The sequence below is a fragment of the Urocampus carinirostris genome, chromosome 17 (genome assembly GCF_059441175.1).
Source record: "Urocampus carinirostris isolate Australia breed hairy pipefish chromosome 17, RoL_Ucar_1.0, whole genome shotgun sequence".
In the NCBI taxonomy this organism is placed as follows: domain Eukaryota; kingdom Metazoa; phylum Chordata; class Actinopteri; order Syngnathiformes; family Syngnathidae; genus Urocampus; species Urocampus carinirostris.
In genome coordinates this window covers 16,782,821-16,801,028 of record NC_142365.1, presented here as the reverse complement: position 1 = coordinate 16,801,028, position 18,208 = coordinate 16,782,821, and the positions used below count along the sequence as shown (strand labels likewise).

Genomic DNA, 18,208 nt, shown 5'->3' with positions numbered 1-18,208 from the left:
CTCCTCTTACCTCTTGGTCATTTGAACAAGGCTCTGGAGAGCTTGGCCATCATTGGTAGCTTGGTTTAAGATGTGTTCTTCTGATCGTTTTTAGTTACCTTAGAATATTTGGGGGTTTTCTATCAAGGAAGTGGCACAACTTCATTATTTCTCTTCTCAACCTCTTCAAAATGTGCGTGAGGCACCGGAGAGCTTGGCCATAATCAATCCAATTTATATTTCTTTTTTCCCCGATTGCACTTGAGGCAATATTTAAACATCATCGTTATGGTGCTCATAGTTATTATTGACACACAAAGCGAGTATTAATCGATTCATTAAGTTTATCCAATGCTACTTTTAGTGACATTTACAAAAGCTTTATAATATTGTAATTATAAACAAAAATGACGCCTAAATATAACTGGACTTTGTGTGTTATTCTATTTTCTAATCAGGTATTAGTATCGATCTCCAGGAGCAGGATTTTGATGGCATCGATAGGGAAAAACAGTTATCGTGCATCCCTACGAATAAGAATAAAAACGGTCTTTCTTTGGGGGAAAATGTAAATATAATTAATCCTTTTTTTTTTTAATATATTTCACATTTAAGGTAACTGAACTCCATACATGTTCCTACTTGTGCTGCGTAGTCCACAAAACAATTTACAGAAATCAAATGAGAAAATTCCTGTACATAACCTCACTAATTCAGACCCATTTTCTACGTTTACACTATTTTTTCTCCTTGTTCTCATTCGCCATAAATGACTAAATTAAATACAATTTATACAGCCAGTCGACCTAAAAACAAAAAAAAACAAAAACACAAAAAGAGGCCGTCCAGTTCAGTAATATACACAAAAAGTCGATTTCCAAAATTCTTCCGCGGTGAAGAAAAGTCTCATCCGGCCAAATTTTTGGTTGTGTACCCTAGGCCGCCCCCGCTCTACAAATTGGCGTCACACAAAAGTGTCCTCTTCTTGTCGTACATGGGTGTGAGAGTCTCTTTAAAGAAGGAGGAATCGGCGAAGATATCGAGTGAGTGTAAGGCGCGAATTTGTCACTGAAAAAAAACAGAATGGTCCAAAGACACAATGTTTACATGCAGGCAATAATCCGATTGGAAAGGGAATATACCTTTTTGGAGTGCACCCGATCAATCGTGACTAGAGACAAACCAATAACCCCGTTAATGAGTAATCCGATTACAGTTTCGGAAGCCGATAGACATGAATACAAATAGGGCAAAAAACTAAAACCGAAATGACCCAAAAAAATTGACCAAGACACATGAAGCCTTCTTAGATGAGCTTGAAACCTGGCTTGCTAGAAGTGTAGACTTACACTATACATGGATGGATACAAGTGGGGGCAGAATATAAAATGTAAATAACCCAGACAAGTTGCTAATGAACATGAGGCCTTTTTTAGATGCGCTCGTGACGTGGCTTGCCAAAAACATGGACAAACACTATAAAGGGATGAATGCAACTGTAGCAACTGTGCAAAAAAGAAAACATGTTTAAGAAAAAATTAAAAAACGTAAATGCTTTATTTTATTCTAAACAGTCTGGGTCATCTTGTATCGTGGCTTGCTAGAAGCATTATTTACACTATATATGGATGAATACAAATGTAGCAGTTTTGCCTAGGGGCCAAAATAAAATAGGCTAAATTGAAGAAAAAAACAAACAAAAAAATGTCCCCGAACAATTGACTAATACTTTACCTTTTTACATGTGTTTGTAATGTGTTTTGCCAAGGCAATGAACTGAACACTATATATGGATGGATACAACTGAAGCGTTTTTGCTGTGGAGCCCTCCCAAAACCAGGTCGTTTTTGTGTAAAAAAACTGCTGAAAGCCTGTGCGTCTGAGCTGGGAGACCCTCTACAGCGCATCTTCAACCTGAGCCTTGAACAGGGGAGGGTCCCTCAGCTGTGGAAAACATCCTGCATCATCCCAGTCCCAAAATGGGTAAAATTGATCGAAGTATTGGGTTGTCCAATTTTCTTAACAGCTTGTGCTTTTAAAGTGGCTTGCTAGAAGCATGGACTTACACTATATATGAGCAAATACAAATGTATTTTGTTTTGGCATAGGGGCAGAAACTAAAATAGGAATAACCCAGAAAAATTGACCGATACAAATTAGACGGTTTTTTTTGTTCATAATGTGGCTTGCCAAAGTAATGGACTGACACTATTTATAGATGGATACAACTGTAGTGTTTTTGTTGTTGAGGACATGAAAATTGTGTCATTATTGAGTATATTTCTACAAGATAAATCTCTAAAAAAAGAGTAATCTTGTTAGAGAAAAAAGAACCAATAAAGGTTTTGACCCCAGTTTTTTAGGGTGCATGCTCAATACGTGGCTTTCTAGAGGCAATGACTTACACTAAATATGAATGGATACAAGTGTTGCATTTTTCACCGTGGGGACAGAAACTAAAACAAAAACTTTCTGGAAAAATCAATCAGAACACATTTTTTTTTTTTTACGAGTGACACGGAGTTTGTGTGTTAGTCTCCGTACTACAACTCCCACAATGCTTTGAGGCATCAACATATCTTGAATGAGGAAAACAAGCTATCGGATCCTCGAATACATAAAACTGCTGCATTTGGAAAACTCTCAGTCAAACTAAAACAGTCATCGGATTATCTTGCACATTCACATTATCGAAATAATGGCCAAATTGGGCGACCAATCGGATTCTCGCTTGCATGTAAACGTTAACCAATAGGGTGATGCCGATAATCGGTAACCATCTACGAAAAGCATTTACATCGCTACTGACCGATAGATGAAGGCAGTGACACGAGTTCGATGGCGTCGGGATTTTTAGGCACCGTGTTGACGTGAGATATGCGTGAGCGATAAGTGGGCCGGGCTTGACGAGGGATTGGGCGGGGCATGACAATGAAGTGGGCGGGCCCTGCCGAAGTGAGCGGGGCTTGTGAGAAGTTGTCGACCTTTCCGAAAAAAATTCTGGGAAACTTCATCCTGCTCAAAAAACAAAAAAAACAAAAAGAGGGCGGAGCCTGTCTGTGCGCAGTTTAGCGACGGCGAAAAGAAAAACAGAAAAGAAGGCGAACAAGAGCGCCCTCCAGAGTCTAGATGAAGTATTCCTTTTTTTCTTCGGCGTTTGCGTGGTTTCCTTCGGCGTTAATGATGGCCGTGTCGGCGTCGGGGGCGTCGTCCGCACCTTTTGCCTCGTTTGTCAAATACGTACCTGGATAAAATACAAAAAGAACAAAATAATAAACAACAAAAATATCACAAATAAAAATTACTGTAAATTCTGGACTGTGTGTTATTTAGCTAGGGATGGGAGAGCTTGAGATGAGCATGTGTACAGGCTTTTGTGATTGTTTCTGAAATGTAGTCAGTACAGTACATTGAGTTTTGTTTCGAGGGATGGTTTTGTCATACTTCTGCGTATATCTTAATGCAAATTTAAATAATATTAACTGCTGCGCACAGTCCGCAAACAAGTGGCTTAAGTGTGGCACAATGTGTTACTATTCTGTACTAGACATTTAACGCTGATTCCGTCAAACCCGCCCCCTTGACTGTAATTTTGCAAGACGGTGCATAGGAACAATTTGAATCTCATTCATTAATTCATGTGCTTCACAACTAATATAACGAGGCATTTGGCTACCGAAAGGAATCATAGTTACTCCTGTCGTTCACCTGCACTTGATTGAATTTCTTCACTTTGACATTCAGAGCACTGGGCAGAAATCCCATTGCGTCGTCACCCACTGTGTGCCCATGCGATGTTTTGTTTTAATTAACGCGTCTTATTTTCTGGTCTGCACCAGTTCCAAGCCAGCGGCTAGGCGCCGGCCTGTCTAACGCGTCGGTGCATCCACACTGGTATCCGACAGGCATTGCAGCTGGGGAAATATACGGTTTTCACCTGCTACTCCACCGTACCAGCTTAAGTCATGTCACGTCAGACTTTTTCCTTGACACGTATATTCATTTGTTATTTAATATTATGCACGTATATTACACACACGTAATACTTACGAGTGACTATTTGTTGTTTCAGTGTTTTAAGATGTAGTACCTAATTAGCATAGACAGGGTTCGTACACCGTTTCCATGGCCAAATTCAAGCACATTTCAAGGACTTTACAATTTCTCCAGTACCATTAAAAGTACATGATTTACAGTGGATTTCTTGTCTGCAGTGAATCATGTATGTTTCAATTTCCATATGTGATCTTCAATCTTGCTTGCACATTTACAGTGAATTTATTATAGATTGTAGATTGAATTATGAGGTTTAATCGAACGACACTGAAGAAACATCGGTTTGACACAATGAAAGGTAATCTGTGTATAGCAGTGAGTTTTTATTTTTCCCCTCAAAATATAAGCATTAGTAGCTAAACCTCCTGGTAACAAAAGTGAGTACACCCTTAAGTAAAAGTTCCTGAAGTTCAATATATATGTTCTATTGGGTTTGGATCTGGAAACATGCTCGGTCAGTCCATCCCCATTTACCCTTAACCCCTGTGGAAAAGCCTTGGTCATCCTAGAGGTGTAATTGGGGTCATTCTTTGGCTGAAACATTGCACTGTGACCCAGTTTCTGAAGGAAGGGGATCATTCTCAGCTCCAGTATATCAGAGTACATGCTTGAGTTTGCGTTTAACAATATAACTACAATAATACTAACAGGGTTGGGTAGGGTTACTTTAACTTGATTACTTTTAATTACTTTTGGATTACTCTAATACCAAATATGCTAATAAAAGACAAAAGAAACTAAATATGAATAAAATTACTAAATTTTGTGCAGGCTTGTGGAGTAACGGAATACATGGAAGGGCAAAAATGATGTTGGCAAGCTGTTTGGATTTATTTTCATTCTGTTTCTGTCGCATTTTATGTTAGTTTTGCCGGAGATCAAAGAGATCAAAGCCAGGAGAGAAAGCTTACCACGTGTTGTGAGTCATAATTTTATTCATATTTGTTTTATTTTGTCTTTTATTAGCATATTTGGTATTGGAGTAATCCAAAAGTAATTGAAAGTACTCAAGTTAAAGTAACCCTACCCAACCCTGAATACTAATAACTTCTACAAAAAAACTACAAACGTACTACTGAGTAAACACTACTAAAATACAGCAGGAATTCTACAGAAATACTACTATGAAAATACTACTGCAAAAAACACCTAAAATAGTAATACAAAGATACTATAGAAATACTAGACCGCAGAGATTCTATGAAAATACAAAGAAAATCCAACTACAGTACAATACATACTAAAAAACTAAACATCAAATTTAGTGATTAAAATAGGGCTTGAAATATTATTTTCCTTTCAAAACCAAAATAATCGATTTAACACTGAATATAAAGAAATAGAACATGTAAATGTCTGCATGTATATTTCTTGATACATGAAAACAATGGATAGGGCTCCAAGATCGGCCCTCGAGCCACATTTTTTTGACCCATTGCAGGCCGCCCACCCAGGGTCTCAGGTAAGTCTTACCTTTATGCCTGGCCAGGTATCTCCCTAGGACGATGATGAGACACAAGGTGACGAAGACGACCACCGCCACCACCCCGCCGATCAAGGCGTGGTCCGTGCCGTGATGGCCGACCGCGTTGGGATCTGGAAAACGGAAAAATCCTCAGTCCGGACAAAACGCAACAATGAATAATAAAAAGCGGAGGAGGTGAATAATTCAAGAAGCCCCTGCAGAGTCGCCACAGTCCCCAAAATGAAAACCCGGGATGACAACGGTGACATCAATAAATCAGCACAGGGGAAAGGCAAGAGAAGGACTTGATGGATTTTTATTTTTGAAGCAGGTGTGGGCTTTGAATTAGGGTTTAAAGGTTTCCAACGAGGGTATCGACTCCACGATGGGGTTTCAAAGCCTTTTTTAGGATTTTGAACTAGGTTTAAGCTTAGAATTAGGGTTTAAAATGTATCTAGGGTTTTGGTTTTATATTAGGGTTTTCAATTTTCATTGCTTCAAATTAAGGTTATGAGATGTAGGGGTTTACGTTAAGGTTTCAAATTAGGGTTATGAGCTTAACGTAGGGGTTTATAGAGTGTATAGGTTTTCAAAGTAGGATTTAGACCTCTGGTTCTAGCCTCTAATTCGGGTTTTAAAGTGATTTTATTTTGTCAAATTAGGGTTCAAATCTAAGTTTTAAAGCATTTGTAGGGTTTCAGGTTAAGGTTTCAAATGAGGGTTACGACATTTCAGTAAGGGTTTAAGTCCCTATAAATTTTCAAAGTAGGGTTTGGAACTCGGGTTTTATCCTCATATTAGGGTTTTTGGATTTTGAACTGAAAGTAGGGACGTAAAGCGTGTTAAGGGTTTCGAATTAGTGTTTCAGCGTGTCACACTAGATTTTCGGATTCAAATGAAAATTTTGAAGTGTTTTCATCATGTCAAAATAGGGTTCCAACCAGGGTTTCTGCCTCAAATTAGGGTTTAAAAGCGTTAGTAGGCTTTTCAGCTAAGGTTTCAAACTAGGAGACTGTCTTAAAATGGAGGTGTAAAGTGTTAATAGGATTTTGAAGCTCAGGTTTCGGCCTCATAATAGGATTTTAACATTTAAAATGTTTTTAAAGTGTTTTTAGGGTGCCAAAGTAGGGTTTTATATTAGGGTATGGTCTTCATATAAAAGATTGAAAGCATTTTTAGGGTGTCAATGTTCAATTAGGCTTTTAGGGTGTACAACTCGAGTATTATACTAGGGTTTGATCCTCAAATTAGGGTATTAAAACATTTTATTGCATCATTGTAAGGTTCAAATTATGGTTTCAGCCTCAAACTACAGTTTTAAAGCGTTTGTAGAGTTTCCAGCTAGAGTTTCAAACTAGGTTTACGACCTTAAAGTAGGGTTTCATACAATTGTTTGGGGCTCTAATTAATTTAATCTAATTTTTAAAATAATTTAGGGTTCCTCACAAGAGTTTGAGCTTCGTGCTTTAAAGGAAGCACAAAAGATTCATTGGTTCGTTGAAAATAACACAAACAATACCAGTTAAAAAATATATTGATTTTGGAATTGTCCCTTTTCGGACGCCTGCAAATTTGATGACGTATGCAAAACTACCCTGTGCGATATATTTTGTATCCTCTTCCCATGTGGCCTGACAGAACAGCTGGCTAGCATGCGAGCGAGCTAGCGAGCGGGTACGGTGTGAAGGAGGCCTTCACACTTGGCCGCCTCCAAGTGGACAAACAAACGCCCACCGGCAAGCGCGCAAACGCGTTGGCACGGCGCCGGATTTGATGGCGCCGAGGATCCGCTCAGGCACTGGAGCGAAAACTGAAGCCGTATTCTGTTGTGGGACATTTTAGCTCCCTTGAGTCCGGATCAACCACACATACAAAACATGTACATGCTCTCAGACAAGCTTTCTCTGAAAAACCTTCAAATCCTAATTTGAGACCCAATCTCTAGTTTGAAACTTAAATTCCAAACTGGAAAAACGCTATACAACCCAAGTTTGGGGTTGAAACCCTAATGGAAATCCAAACGCTTTAATATTTTCTGGGGTTTCACTCTTAAACTCGGGGTTTAAAGCGCTGTAGGGCTCACGTTACGTTTTTGAAGCCTTTCTAGAGTTTCATCCCCAAAGAAGGGTTTTAAAGAAAATTCAAGCCGTTTCAACCCAATTTTCAAATTTCTCTCGTACCTGATATATTGCACTTTTTTTACTTGTCCTATTGGGCGGGACTTGTAGGGGGTGATGACATACAAACTAATACTAGCTGCCGTTAATCAGGAGGGTAGACAAAATACTATGGCAAAGCGTAACCGACAGAGCAGGGTTGTCAAAATAGTTTTCAAACATTTATTTTTATTCATTTAATGCGCGGTCTAGCGAGTTGGACTGCCGGGAAATATGGCAACAATTTCAAACATTTACAAGAGCTTCACCTGAAACTCGAGCAGTTCTCAAACCTTGAAAATGCAACATCAAAATTCTGAGTTGTGAGTTCTAGGGTTGTCTTTGGTTTGAGCTAGGGTTATGGTTAGGCTTAGAGTGTTGCATGGAGTCATAAACAGGACTGCTAGTAAAACTGGTAAGACGCCTGTATTACACTCACAGTGTTCTAGGTTAGAGCCCCAGTCAAGGCAGTATAGATTTTAGGTTTAGGGTTTTTTATAGGAGCTACCAAAACCCTGTCTCTACATCCAATCGAAACCCTAGAATTTGTACTGCACCGAATGACGGTTGGTTGAACCCACAACCCTGTAAGTGTAATATAGGCATCCTACCATTTGAGATACAAGCGCTGTTACAGATTCTCATCAAAATGTTGACCATAACCTGACCAAAACCCTACCTGGAATGTGAAACAGCACTGCTCGCTTAACTGCCAAGATGCTAGTATTACACTAGCAAGGTTTTGCGTTCAGTCTTTAGGCAAGGCCGAAGAAATTATAGGATCCTAATCCTAGCTCCAACCAGAACTTTAACCATAGACTTTATTCAGCCTAGACTGGGGTTTAAATACACAATACCGTGACTGTAATACATACAATTTGAGCTACCTGTGCTGGACCACATTCTAACCTAACCCTACCTCCAAACCAAACCACTACCCTAACTCCAACACTAACCATGGCTCTGATCGTAGTTACGGCAAAAACCCTAAATCTTACTCCAACTAAAAACCCAAACCCTTGCTCGAACCAAGACCCTAACTCAACCAAAACCCTACATTTGTACTGGTATGACTGGGGATTGAACCCTTAACCCAGTGAGTGTAATACACGCATTCTGATTCTGACACATACTCTAACCCAAACCTTTGCTCCAACTAAAACCCTAAAACTTTCTTCAGCACTAACGGACTCGGTCTGGTACAACACAAGGCCCCGAACCCTAATTGTACTACAGTGGATCCTCGCTAGTTCGCGGTTCCACTTTTGCGGGTTCAGAGCTTCGCGGGTCTAAAAAATATACCTTACCTTCTCAATAAAAGCATTTATTGACTTGAGCAAGCACGAGCTTATGTCAACTAAGGACACGGTGTGGCCACTCTTATTGTGAAGGGGAGGGGGTGGCTCTGCTTTGTCATTGCCGCTTTGCTCACCCCCCCTTCAACTCCTCCCACCTCACCCCCTTCTTCTGTGGCGCTGTTCATAATGGAGGAACTCGGCCACGCGACGTAAGTATATTCTCTTCTGTCACATTTCATCTCAATTTTGACTTTATTATACCAAAAGCGAGCGGTTGTTTGTACTACCTAAACACGGCTAATTGTGTGTGGTTTCGCGTATTTGTTGTAAAAGCCGTTCGATGCCGCTAGCTAAAGTATGTTGTTATTGTCAGAAGGTAGCTCTTCCACTTTCATTAAAATGAACACAGACCATTCTTTTAACTGTTGTTTCCCAAAACGCTTCACAAACACTCAAATATCACATTTTCACTGTTTTTATTTTCAATATGTAACCGGTATTGTTAACAAGCGAAATAAGCTGCGATTGCTACATGTGGTTGAGTGGGGTTGGGAGTATATTGTATACCTGTATACGTTTTTTTTTAAGCATTTTTGAAGGGGCGCTGCTACTTCGCGGATTTTCAGTTTTCGCGGGTGGTCTCGGTCCCCATTAACCGTGATAACCGAGGGATTACTGTATACGATTTGGATTTTCTTTTCAGTAGTCAGAACCGGGCTCAGTCCATACCTGACTTATTCACTTGCAGCTGTATTGCGAATCCAACTTTGACTTTGGTCAGGTCAAACTCTTTCTCATTTGAGCTTTGTTATTTGCACAACTTTTGTAACCTTTTAGCGGAGTGGTCTACTTTGCAAGGTAGATTCCGCAATCAAGTCATGAATTTTTCATGTCCAGGAAAATAGCAGTGCTCTTGAAATGCCGGAAAAGGCCCGGAGGAATGCTGATCAGTAAAGCGCAGTCCCTTCTTACAACCCAAGTTGCATCCTAAAGATGGCCACTGGCTATTGATCGTGTAACCTCTGACCCTCGGAGTGGGCAACGCGAGGAAACTAATTTGTGCTCCGCGGGTACAGAGCAAACAAAGTTTGTGGGCTTGATGTCTTTACTCGCCTAGGTAATTTGTTTGCACTTCTTGGATGCACTTTGGAACGTGTCGACGTGAAAAAGGTCGTCTCTGAACTGTCAAAGTTATTAATCACGGGTAGGGCTTTAAAGCATTTTTAGGGTTTGCAACAAGGGTCAAATTAGTGGTTTGAAGCGTTTTTTCAGGTGTTTCAAACAAGGATTTTAGCTTCAATTTAAGGTTTGAAATTAAGTATTTAGCTTCAAATTCATCATCTCATCTCATCAGCTGCACCGCTTATCCTCAGTAGGGTCGCGGGGATGCTGGAGCCCATCACAGCAATCATCGGGCAGTGGGCAGGGGACACCCTGGACTGGTTGCCAGCCAATCGCAGGGCACACGGGGACAGACAACTCACTCGCTCAGTCTCACCTAAGGACAATTTGGACCGGCCAATTCATCTGAAATGCATGTTTCTGGAATGTGGGAGGAAACCCACGCAAGCACGGGGAGAACATACAAACTCCGCACAGTAAGGCCGGGAGCTGGATTTGAACCCACTCAGGAGGTTCCCACGACCTCAGAACTGTGCCGCACACGCGCTAACCACTGCGCCGCCGTGCTTCAAATTAGGGTTTTAAAATTTATGGATTCAAACTTGGGTTTCAAATTAGGGCTTTGGCTTCAAATTGGGATTTTAAAGCAGTTTAGGGTTTCATACTAAGGTTTTGACTTCAAGTTAAGCTTTTAAAGCATTTTTAGGTTTCCGATAAGGGTTTCGAATTAAAGTTTCAAAATGGGCTTTTAAAGCATTTTAGGGTTTCCAACTAATGTTTTGACTTCAAATTAGGGTTTGAAAGCATTTTTTCCCCAAAATTAGAGTTTGGTTTCAAAACGGGCTTTAAAAGGTTTTTAGGGTTTCCAACTGGTATTTCAAACTAAGGTTTTGACTTGAGATTTGAGGTCTCAAAATAGGGTTTCAAAGTGTTTTAGGGTTTCCAGCTAAGGTTTCCAAGGCTAAAATTAAGGTTTCAAACTTGGTATTCAGCTTCAAATTTGGGTTTCAGAGCCTTTTTAGGGGTTCCAACTAGGGTTTCAAATTAGGGTTTCAAGGCATTTTTAAAGTTTCCATCTAGGGGTTCAAAGTAAGGTTTTGACATCAAATAAGGGTTTCAAAGCATTTTTGAGGTGTTCAACTAGGGTGTTGGTCTCAACATAAGGTTTTAAAGCGTTTTTAGGGTTTCCAACTAGGGTTTCAATTTAAGCTTTTAAAGCATTTTTTGTAGTTTCCATATAGGGATTCAAACTAAGGTTTTGACTTCAGAATAGGGCTTTAAAGCATTTTTAGTTTCCAACTAGGGTGTTGGTCTCAAAATAGGATTTTAACGCATTCTTAGGGATCCACACCTAGGTTTAAAACTAGGGTTTTGGCCTAATATTAGGGTTTTAAATTGTTTTAAATGTGTCAAACTAGGGCTTCGGCTTCAAAGTAGTGTTTTAATGTGATTCTAGTGTTTCAAAGTTAGGGGTTTCAAACTAGGGTTTCCGCCTCGAACAAAAGCTTGAAACTAGGGTGTCATCTTTAAATCAAGGTTTTGAAGAATTTTAGGTTTTCAAACTAAGATTTCATTCTAATATTAGGGTTTTAAAGGGTTATTAGGGTTTCAAATTGGGTTTTGAAGCAGTTTTAGGGTCTTAAACTATGGGTTTAGCCTCTTATTAGTGTTTTGAAGAGTCAAACTTGGGTTTCAAACCAGGGTTTCAAACCAGGGTTTCAAACATGGGGGTTTGGCCCCAAACCTAGGGTTTTAAGCCTTTTCAAACTTGGCTTTTAGCCCAAAACAAGCGGTTAAAAGCACTACTGGGGTTTCTTTTCAATACATTGACATACCGCTTGTGTAAATCAAGATTGAGTGTCTATTGTCTCTATGGATGCTCTAGATTGAAAGTGCCTGGCAGGTGGTCTGCCTTTCCCTGCCCTACAATCAAAATAAAAAAGAACTATCTAACATAGCTCAGAGCACCATAAAATGGCCCTTTTTTATTCACTGAATGCGCTAAGCCAGTGTACGATATGCTAACATCTCGCCGTGGGTCAGAGCTAGCCGTTGTCGATCAGCTAGGGCCGACAACATTATTAAAAAGACAAAATGTCAGGGGAATGAAAGAGCTCCAAGCGTGTTTGCTTTCATTGGCGCTAATAAATCAAGAAGACGCATGAAAGCAGATAGTGTAGCGTGACGAGACTGGGGACAAACCCACAGAGGCGGCTATCCCGGCTGCCTCACGGTACGGGTGTCAGCAGAACGTAAATAGAGTGGGTGGGGGAATAGTTTTGCCTCGTGTAAAGAAACTGTAGCTTTGGGACTGTCTCACTAGAAAGCTTCTTTACAAAGTCGTCTACATATTGCTTAGCGAAGCAGCTAACTTTCAAATTAATACGTCAATCACGTCCCGTGATGACGTGGCACTCTGTCAGCATCAACATCGTCCACCGCAACTAGCTAACGTCAATCACAACCAGCGACCGTTCGGGGGTTCAGGGATCAAGGTCAGAACTTTGATGGCTGTTCGATTTGTTGCACAATGATGAAAAAAAAACGCTGAAGGACCAGAATAACCAAGTAGTATTGGGTACATTTACATGCAGGCAATAATCGGATTTGAAACAGAATATTGCCAATATTCCGACCACGTACACTCTCGCACAGAAGTCGGATTTAGAATTATGAAATGCAATATGAAAATCAGGTGGTTGGCTAATAAGTGCATTGAGCAAACTGAACACAAGGGGGCGTAAGACAGGCGCACTCACAGGGTTGGGTAGGGTTACTTTAACTTGATTACTTTCAATTACTTTTGGATTACTCCAATACTAAATATGCTAATAAAAGACAGAAGAAACTAAATAGGAATAAACTTATGACTCACAACACGTGGTAAGCTTTCTCTCCTGGCTTTGATCTCCGGCAAAACTAACATAAAATGCGACAGAAACAATAAATTAAAAAAAAAAAAATCCAAACAGTTTGCCAACATCATTTTGCCGTTCCATGTGTTCCGTTACTCCCCAAGCCTGACAAAATTTAGTCATTTTTTTCATATTTAGTTTCTTTTGTCTTTTATTAGCATATTTGGTATTGGAGTAATCCAAAAGTAATTGAAAGTAATCAAGTTAAAGTAACCCTACCCAACCCTTCCGACATCTTTATTGGAGACGACAGCCACTCAAAATCGACGACATCAGCATTTAGTTCCTCCTCAGATGCTCAAATCTTGCATGCAAGCCATTACTCATAAAATATCAGCGAGTATATCAACGTCGCTCTTTAAAAGTGGGAGTTACTGCTTCCTCTTTTCAAGTGTTCCCGAATTGAAGCATTAGGAGTCAGTGCCAGTCCTCTCTGGGGGGACATTTGCAGTCCGACGTGACATTTACGTCTTTGAGCTTTCGGGACCACTGAAGGGATAAGAATGTCAAGGGGGCCGAGGAGCTCGCACTGAATACATACAGCAGGGGGTTGGGGGCCCTAGCGGGAGTCTCTTAGAAGGGAGATAAAAAACTTTGAAAAAGAGAGTTCCTATTTATGTGATCTACATCAGGGCAACCTGATTGGTGGCGACCATGTTGGATGGGTCGGCGTATGTTTTCTTTTTTATTTGAACAACTCATTACCACAAATGTAATCGGCATGGGTAGGTGTATGCCTGGGTAAGGTCTTAAAAACTTTGATAATTTGATAACTGCAAATGAAGGCATCGAGAAGTCTTGCATTTTACTCTCAAATGCATTAATTTTACTCTGACTTATCTGTGCGATAGCGATAAAAACTTTATATTAAGTAAACTAACAAAAGTGTGGAGCTTTGTCATAAAATTAGTTTTCATTTTCCCCGACTTTATTGATCTCTGACCGATAAATGCAATTTATTGTTCAAAAATTCCGGATTTCTGCATTTTCGAAAATGGAGCATTATGTTGGAGCTTTACGTACAGTCAGTCTCTAACCCGCTGTCGTCGGGATAACTCTGGGGTGGGAGAGTGTAGGCTTAACCTGTTGTGGTTGAAGGGTTTAAACTAAAAATGGGCTTGAAGGGCCCCAGGCCGGGCGACACATAAAGCCCGTCTTTTGTAACAAAATCCAAGTTTAACAAAATTGTGTAAACAGAGACAAAGAAGAACAATGATGGAATCATAATAAAAATAAAAAAGTCAGGGGGAGAGAAGCTAGGCCCAACCCGAACTTAATCATTGACATTTTAGGCCCGACTGGCCCGCCATTCCAATCGGATTGGGTGCAGGCTTAAGATCTTACCGCTAGGCTGAAAGTGGTGGACAAAACCTTTTACCGCTTGTGAAATCCTGGCTTACTTTAGAGTTATGGTAAATGGCCTGCATTTATATAGCGCTTTTCAAGTCAATGACCTCCCAAAGCGCTTCACAATGTGCTTCACACTTACCCATTCACAGACACACTCACACACCAATAGAGTTGTCGACCACAACAATATATTCCCTCATGCAGCTTTTCTCTTCAAGTTAAAGGCTGTTGGCGCAATCACTTTGGTGAATTACCCACCTCTACCAAATCATAGCTTGAAAAATCGCTGACGTTTCCCAATGCTTGCTAGCTGGAGCTCAGACACCAATCTGGAATCCGATTGGATAAACCATTAGCTTTTTGTAGACTGATGTTAAGGTACACGGCCTTCTGGATTTCTGAAGGCCTCCGGGTAGATTTTTGAATCTCGCAACAATGGCCCAAAATGTGATTGGTTTAATGCTTAAATATAAAAGCACGCATCTTGAAGCAGTACTACTAGGGAGAAGCAATAAAAAGGATGCTGACAGACAATTTTTAACTAATAAGTCCATTGAAAAAAATATAATAAACATGTGATTAAGATACTTTTAGGGCAGCAGAGAAGGCCTTGCAGGCCCTGACATTCCACCACTGGTATGTTAACATTCTTATTTGATTAGAGAAACCTTCAAAGCTACGTTATGACGATACATGTTCACAAGTTGTCATCTCGTGTAGTTTTTGTACTTTCATGTTTTTCTTGTCCTTGTTGAATTATGCTCTTTGATATCTGAATGTTATGATTTAACAAAGAATACAAGGCAAATTGCTTGCCTGTTTAATCAAAGTTCAGTAAAAATTTTAAAACTGGTCTAGTGAGATTTTAAGGTTGTATGATTACACTATGTAAATAACAATTTTTGTTTTTGACTTCGGAGTAAAGTACAAATAGTTGGTAGACAGGATGCAACCAACATCATTTCAATAATCGGTCGATTTTTTTGGGGGGGGATTCATTTGGGGGCCAATACTTTTGCAAGACACTGTATATGGACAGTGAGCGAGCTAGCGTGACGGTACTGTACCTCGGTTTCCGGTGACGTCAGGATGGGAGTCGTGGGTTCCTATTAGGGCGGTGGAGTCTGGGGAAATGGGATGCAAGGGGGGTGGCGCGGTGGATGGAGAACGGGTAGTGGGTTCTTCTGTTAGGGTGAGGAGTGGGAAAAGGAGGGATTACACAAACAAACATAATGCAAATGAAAATGGGAGACATGAGTTATGAGGCGGGATTGGGCTACAAGGAAAAGTAGGAATGCACGATAACTGAATCTTCCGACCGATACCGATATCATCCTGCCTTTGGAGACCAATATCAATAACGTATACCTTTTTTAATTATATTTATTGGTGTATAAAGAGCAACCCTTATTTTTAATTGAAAATTGGGCTAAAATTTGGGTTCACTTTTTCTAAACTCAAACTTTGTGGTTGGATGAAATGGGAATCAAACCCGGAATCCGGTGGTAAAAGGGCCAAATCCTATCCACTGGACCAACAGTGATGTAAATGATACATGAAAAGGCATCAGATCTTATCTCATCATCACACTATTTTTACTCACGGTACCAGAAAACAAATGGCACTGAGATTAATGAGGTTAAAATCGAATGCCTTTTCAAATGTTATCAGTGGTTAGAAGTGGGCCCTCTCAACGGTGCCACCCAAGTCTGATTCCCGTTGCAAATAATATTTCTCGGCCGATTAATCATGACACAAAAAAGGCAAAACTTTGTGTATAATGCGCACCCAAACTTTGAGCTCTTTCTTGGGTGAAAAGAAAATTGCGTTTCCACAAAAAAATACAATATGTGTTTTAAATTTGCAATTATTCCCAAACAAAAAATACTTCTATAAACAGTCTAGCTCTCCAGTGCCTCACACACATTATGTTGTGCTACTATTTCTTAAGAATATCATAATATGTTCTAATAAAGAACATAAACATGGTTAGAAGTAAGCACCATGAGTCATGCGACTGATTAGGGTTAAGCTCTCAAGTGCCTTGCAGAAAATATGAAGAGGGAGAGAAGGCACGTGACTAAGTTTAGAAAACAAAGAAAAACTCAATGAAGTCAGTAAAGTTAGGAAGCCTGTACTGTCAAAACAGCCCAAACTATGTGGGATTCTAGCCAAGCTCTCAGGTGCCTCAAGCATATTATGAAAAGGTAGTGAGGAGACACAACCAAAGTGAGGCAAAATTGTAGCTACACGCTAAATTTCAGGAGTCTGTGCAAATCACCTGATCCATGAAAGATAATGTCTAAGCCCCCGTTGTATGAAAATGAAAAGAGGAGAAACGACCAAGTCTGTAGAAAATAAAAATAAATTATAAAAAGGAACATTAAAATAATTAGAAGTACATGTCCTGAGCCATGTGACTGATTACAGTCGAGCTCTTCGGTGGCTCGCACACATTCTGAAGAGATACAGAGGTGACACAACCAAGTTGTGCAACTCGTTCTTAACAGAATCTAAACAAATTCCAATTCTTACAGATTAGAAAAATATGTCCAGAGCCATGCTATTGATTGCGGCTGAGCTCTCCAGTTATAGCGCGCATTATGAAATTGCAGAGAGGAGACACAACCAAGAGTGCTACTACTTTTATGAAAAATATCTAAATATATTCGTATTAGGAAACAAGGCAATTATTAGAGGAGTACTTGTTCTCATTCATGCTACTGATTACTGCCAAGATCTCCAGTGCTTTACACACTTAATGAAGAGGTCATGAGGTGACACGACCAAGTTGTGCAACTAGTTTTTAACAGAATGTAAATAAATTCCAATTCTAAAAGTTTAGAAAAACATGTCCAGAGCCATGCTACTGATTACGGCTGAGCTCTCCCGTGATAGCACACATTATGAAACGGCAGAGTGGAGACACAACCAAGAGTGCTACTACTTTTATGAAAAATATCTAAATATATCCGTATTAGGAAACAAGGCAATTATTAAAGAAGTACTTGTTCTCATTCATGCTCCTGATTATTGCCAAGATCTCCAGTGCTTCAAACACTTTATGAAGAGGTCATGAGGTGACACGACCAAGTTGTGCAACTAGTTCTTAACAGAATCTAAATAAATTCTAATTCTAACAGATTAGAAAATCACATCCAGATACACGCTACTGATTGCGGCTGAGCTCCCCAGTGATAGGACCCATTATGAAATGGCAGAGAGGAGACACAACTAAGAGTGCTACTACTTTTATGAAAAATATCTAAATATATCCGTATTAGGAAACAAGGCAATTATTAGAGAAGTACGCATCCTCATTCATGCTACTGATTACTGCCAAGATCTCCAGTGCTTCACACACTTTATGAAGAGGTCAAGAGGTGACATGACCAAGTTGTGCTACTATTTTTAAAGAAAATCCAAATAGATTCTACTGAGATCAGATCAGAAGCCAGTAGAATCACAGTCTTGGCACAACCTGATTTTAGCCAAGTTCTCCAGTGCCTCAGACACATTTCAGAGTGGTAGAGAAGTGTAACGACAAATTTATGCTACTTCTCGCAAAAAAAATTAAAAAATAAAATCAATTCGCGTAATATACATATGTCAAATCTAAATTGTGTCAGCTGATTGAATATTCTAGCAGGGCTAAAAGTGACTTATTATTGGCTTTATTTCCATTTCCAACTGTGACAATATTTTGGCCGGTATTGATCTGCTAACTATCATGCATTCCTAGGGAAAACCAATGTGAAAACAAGCGGAATACACACAGTTGCACAGAAATGACATTTAGTGACAAATGGTAATGAAGCAAAAACAAAACAAAAAACAAACAAAAAACTCGAGGATCCTGTTCTTTTT

At 39.8% G+C, this 18,208-nt stretch overlaps 1 protein-coding gene across 2 annotated transcripts in view; it reads right to left on the bottom strand.

Moving 5' to 3' along the window:
• Positions 1-1,960: 1,960 nt before the first annotated feature.
• The window catches only part of LOC148349370 (cell adhesion molecule 2-like), a 196,279-nt gene continuing 180,031 nt past the window's right edge, over positions 1,961-18,208 (bottom strand). The window contains exons 8-10 of one of the 2 annotated variants that reach the window (XM_088320858.1): positions 15,409-15,525; positions 5,509-5,631; positions 1,961-3,223 (exon numbers count right to left, since the gene is read on the bottom strand). In XM_088320858.1, the coding sequence (XP_088176984.1) occupies positions 3,105-3,223; positions 5,509-5,631; positions 15,409-15,525 (359 nt within the window). In that variant the 3' untranslated portion in view covers positions 1,961-3,104. The remainder of the gene's footprint in view (positions 3,224-5,508; positions 5,632-15,408; positions 15,526-18,208) is intronic. The other variant, XM_088320859.1, reaches the window with a different exon arrangement.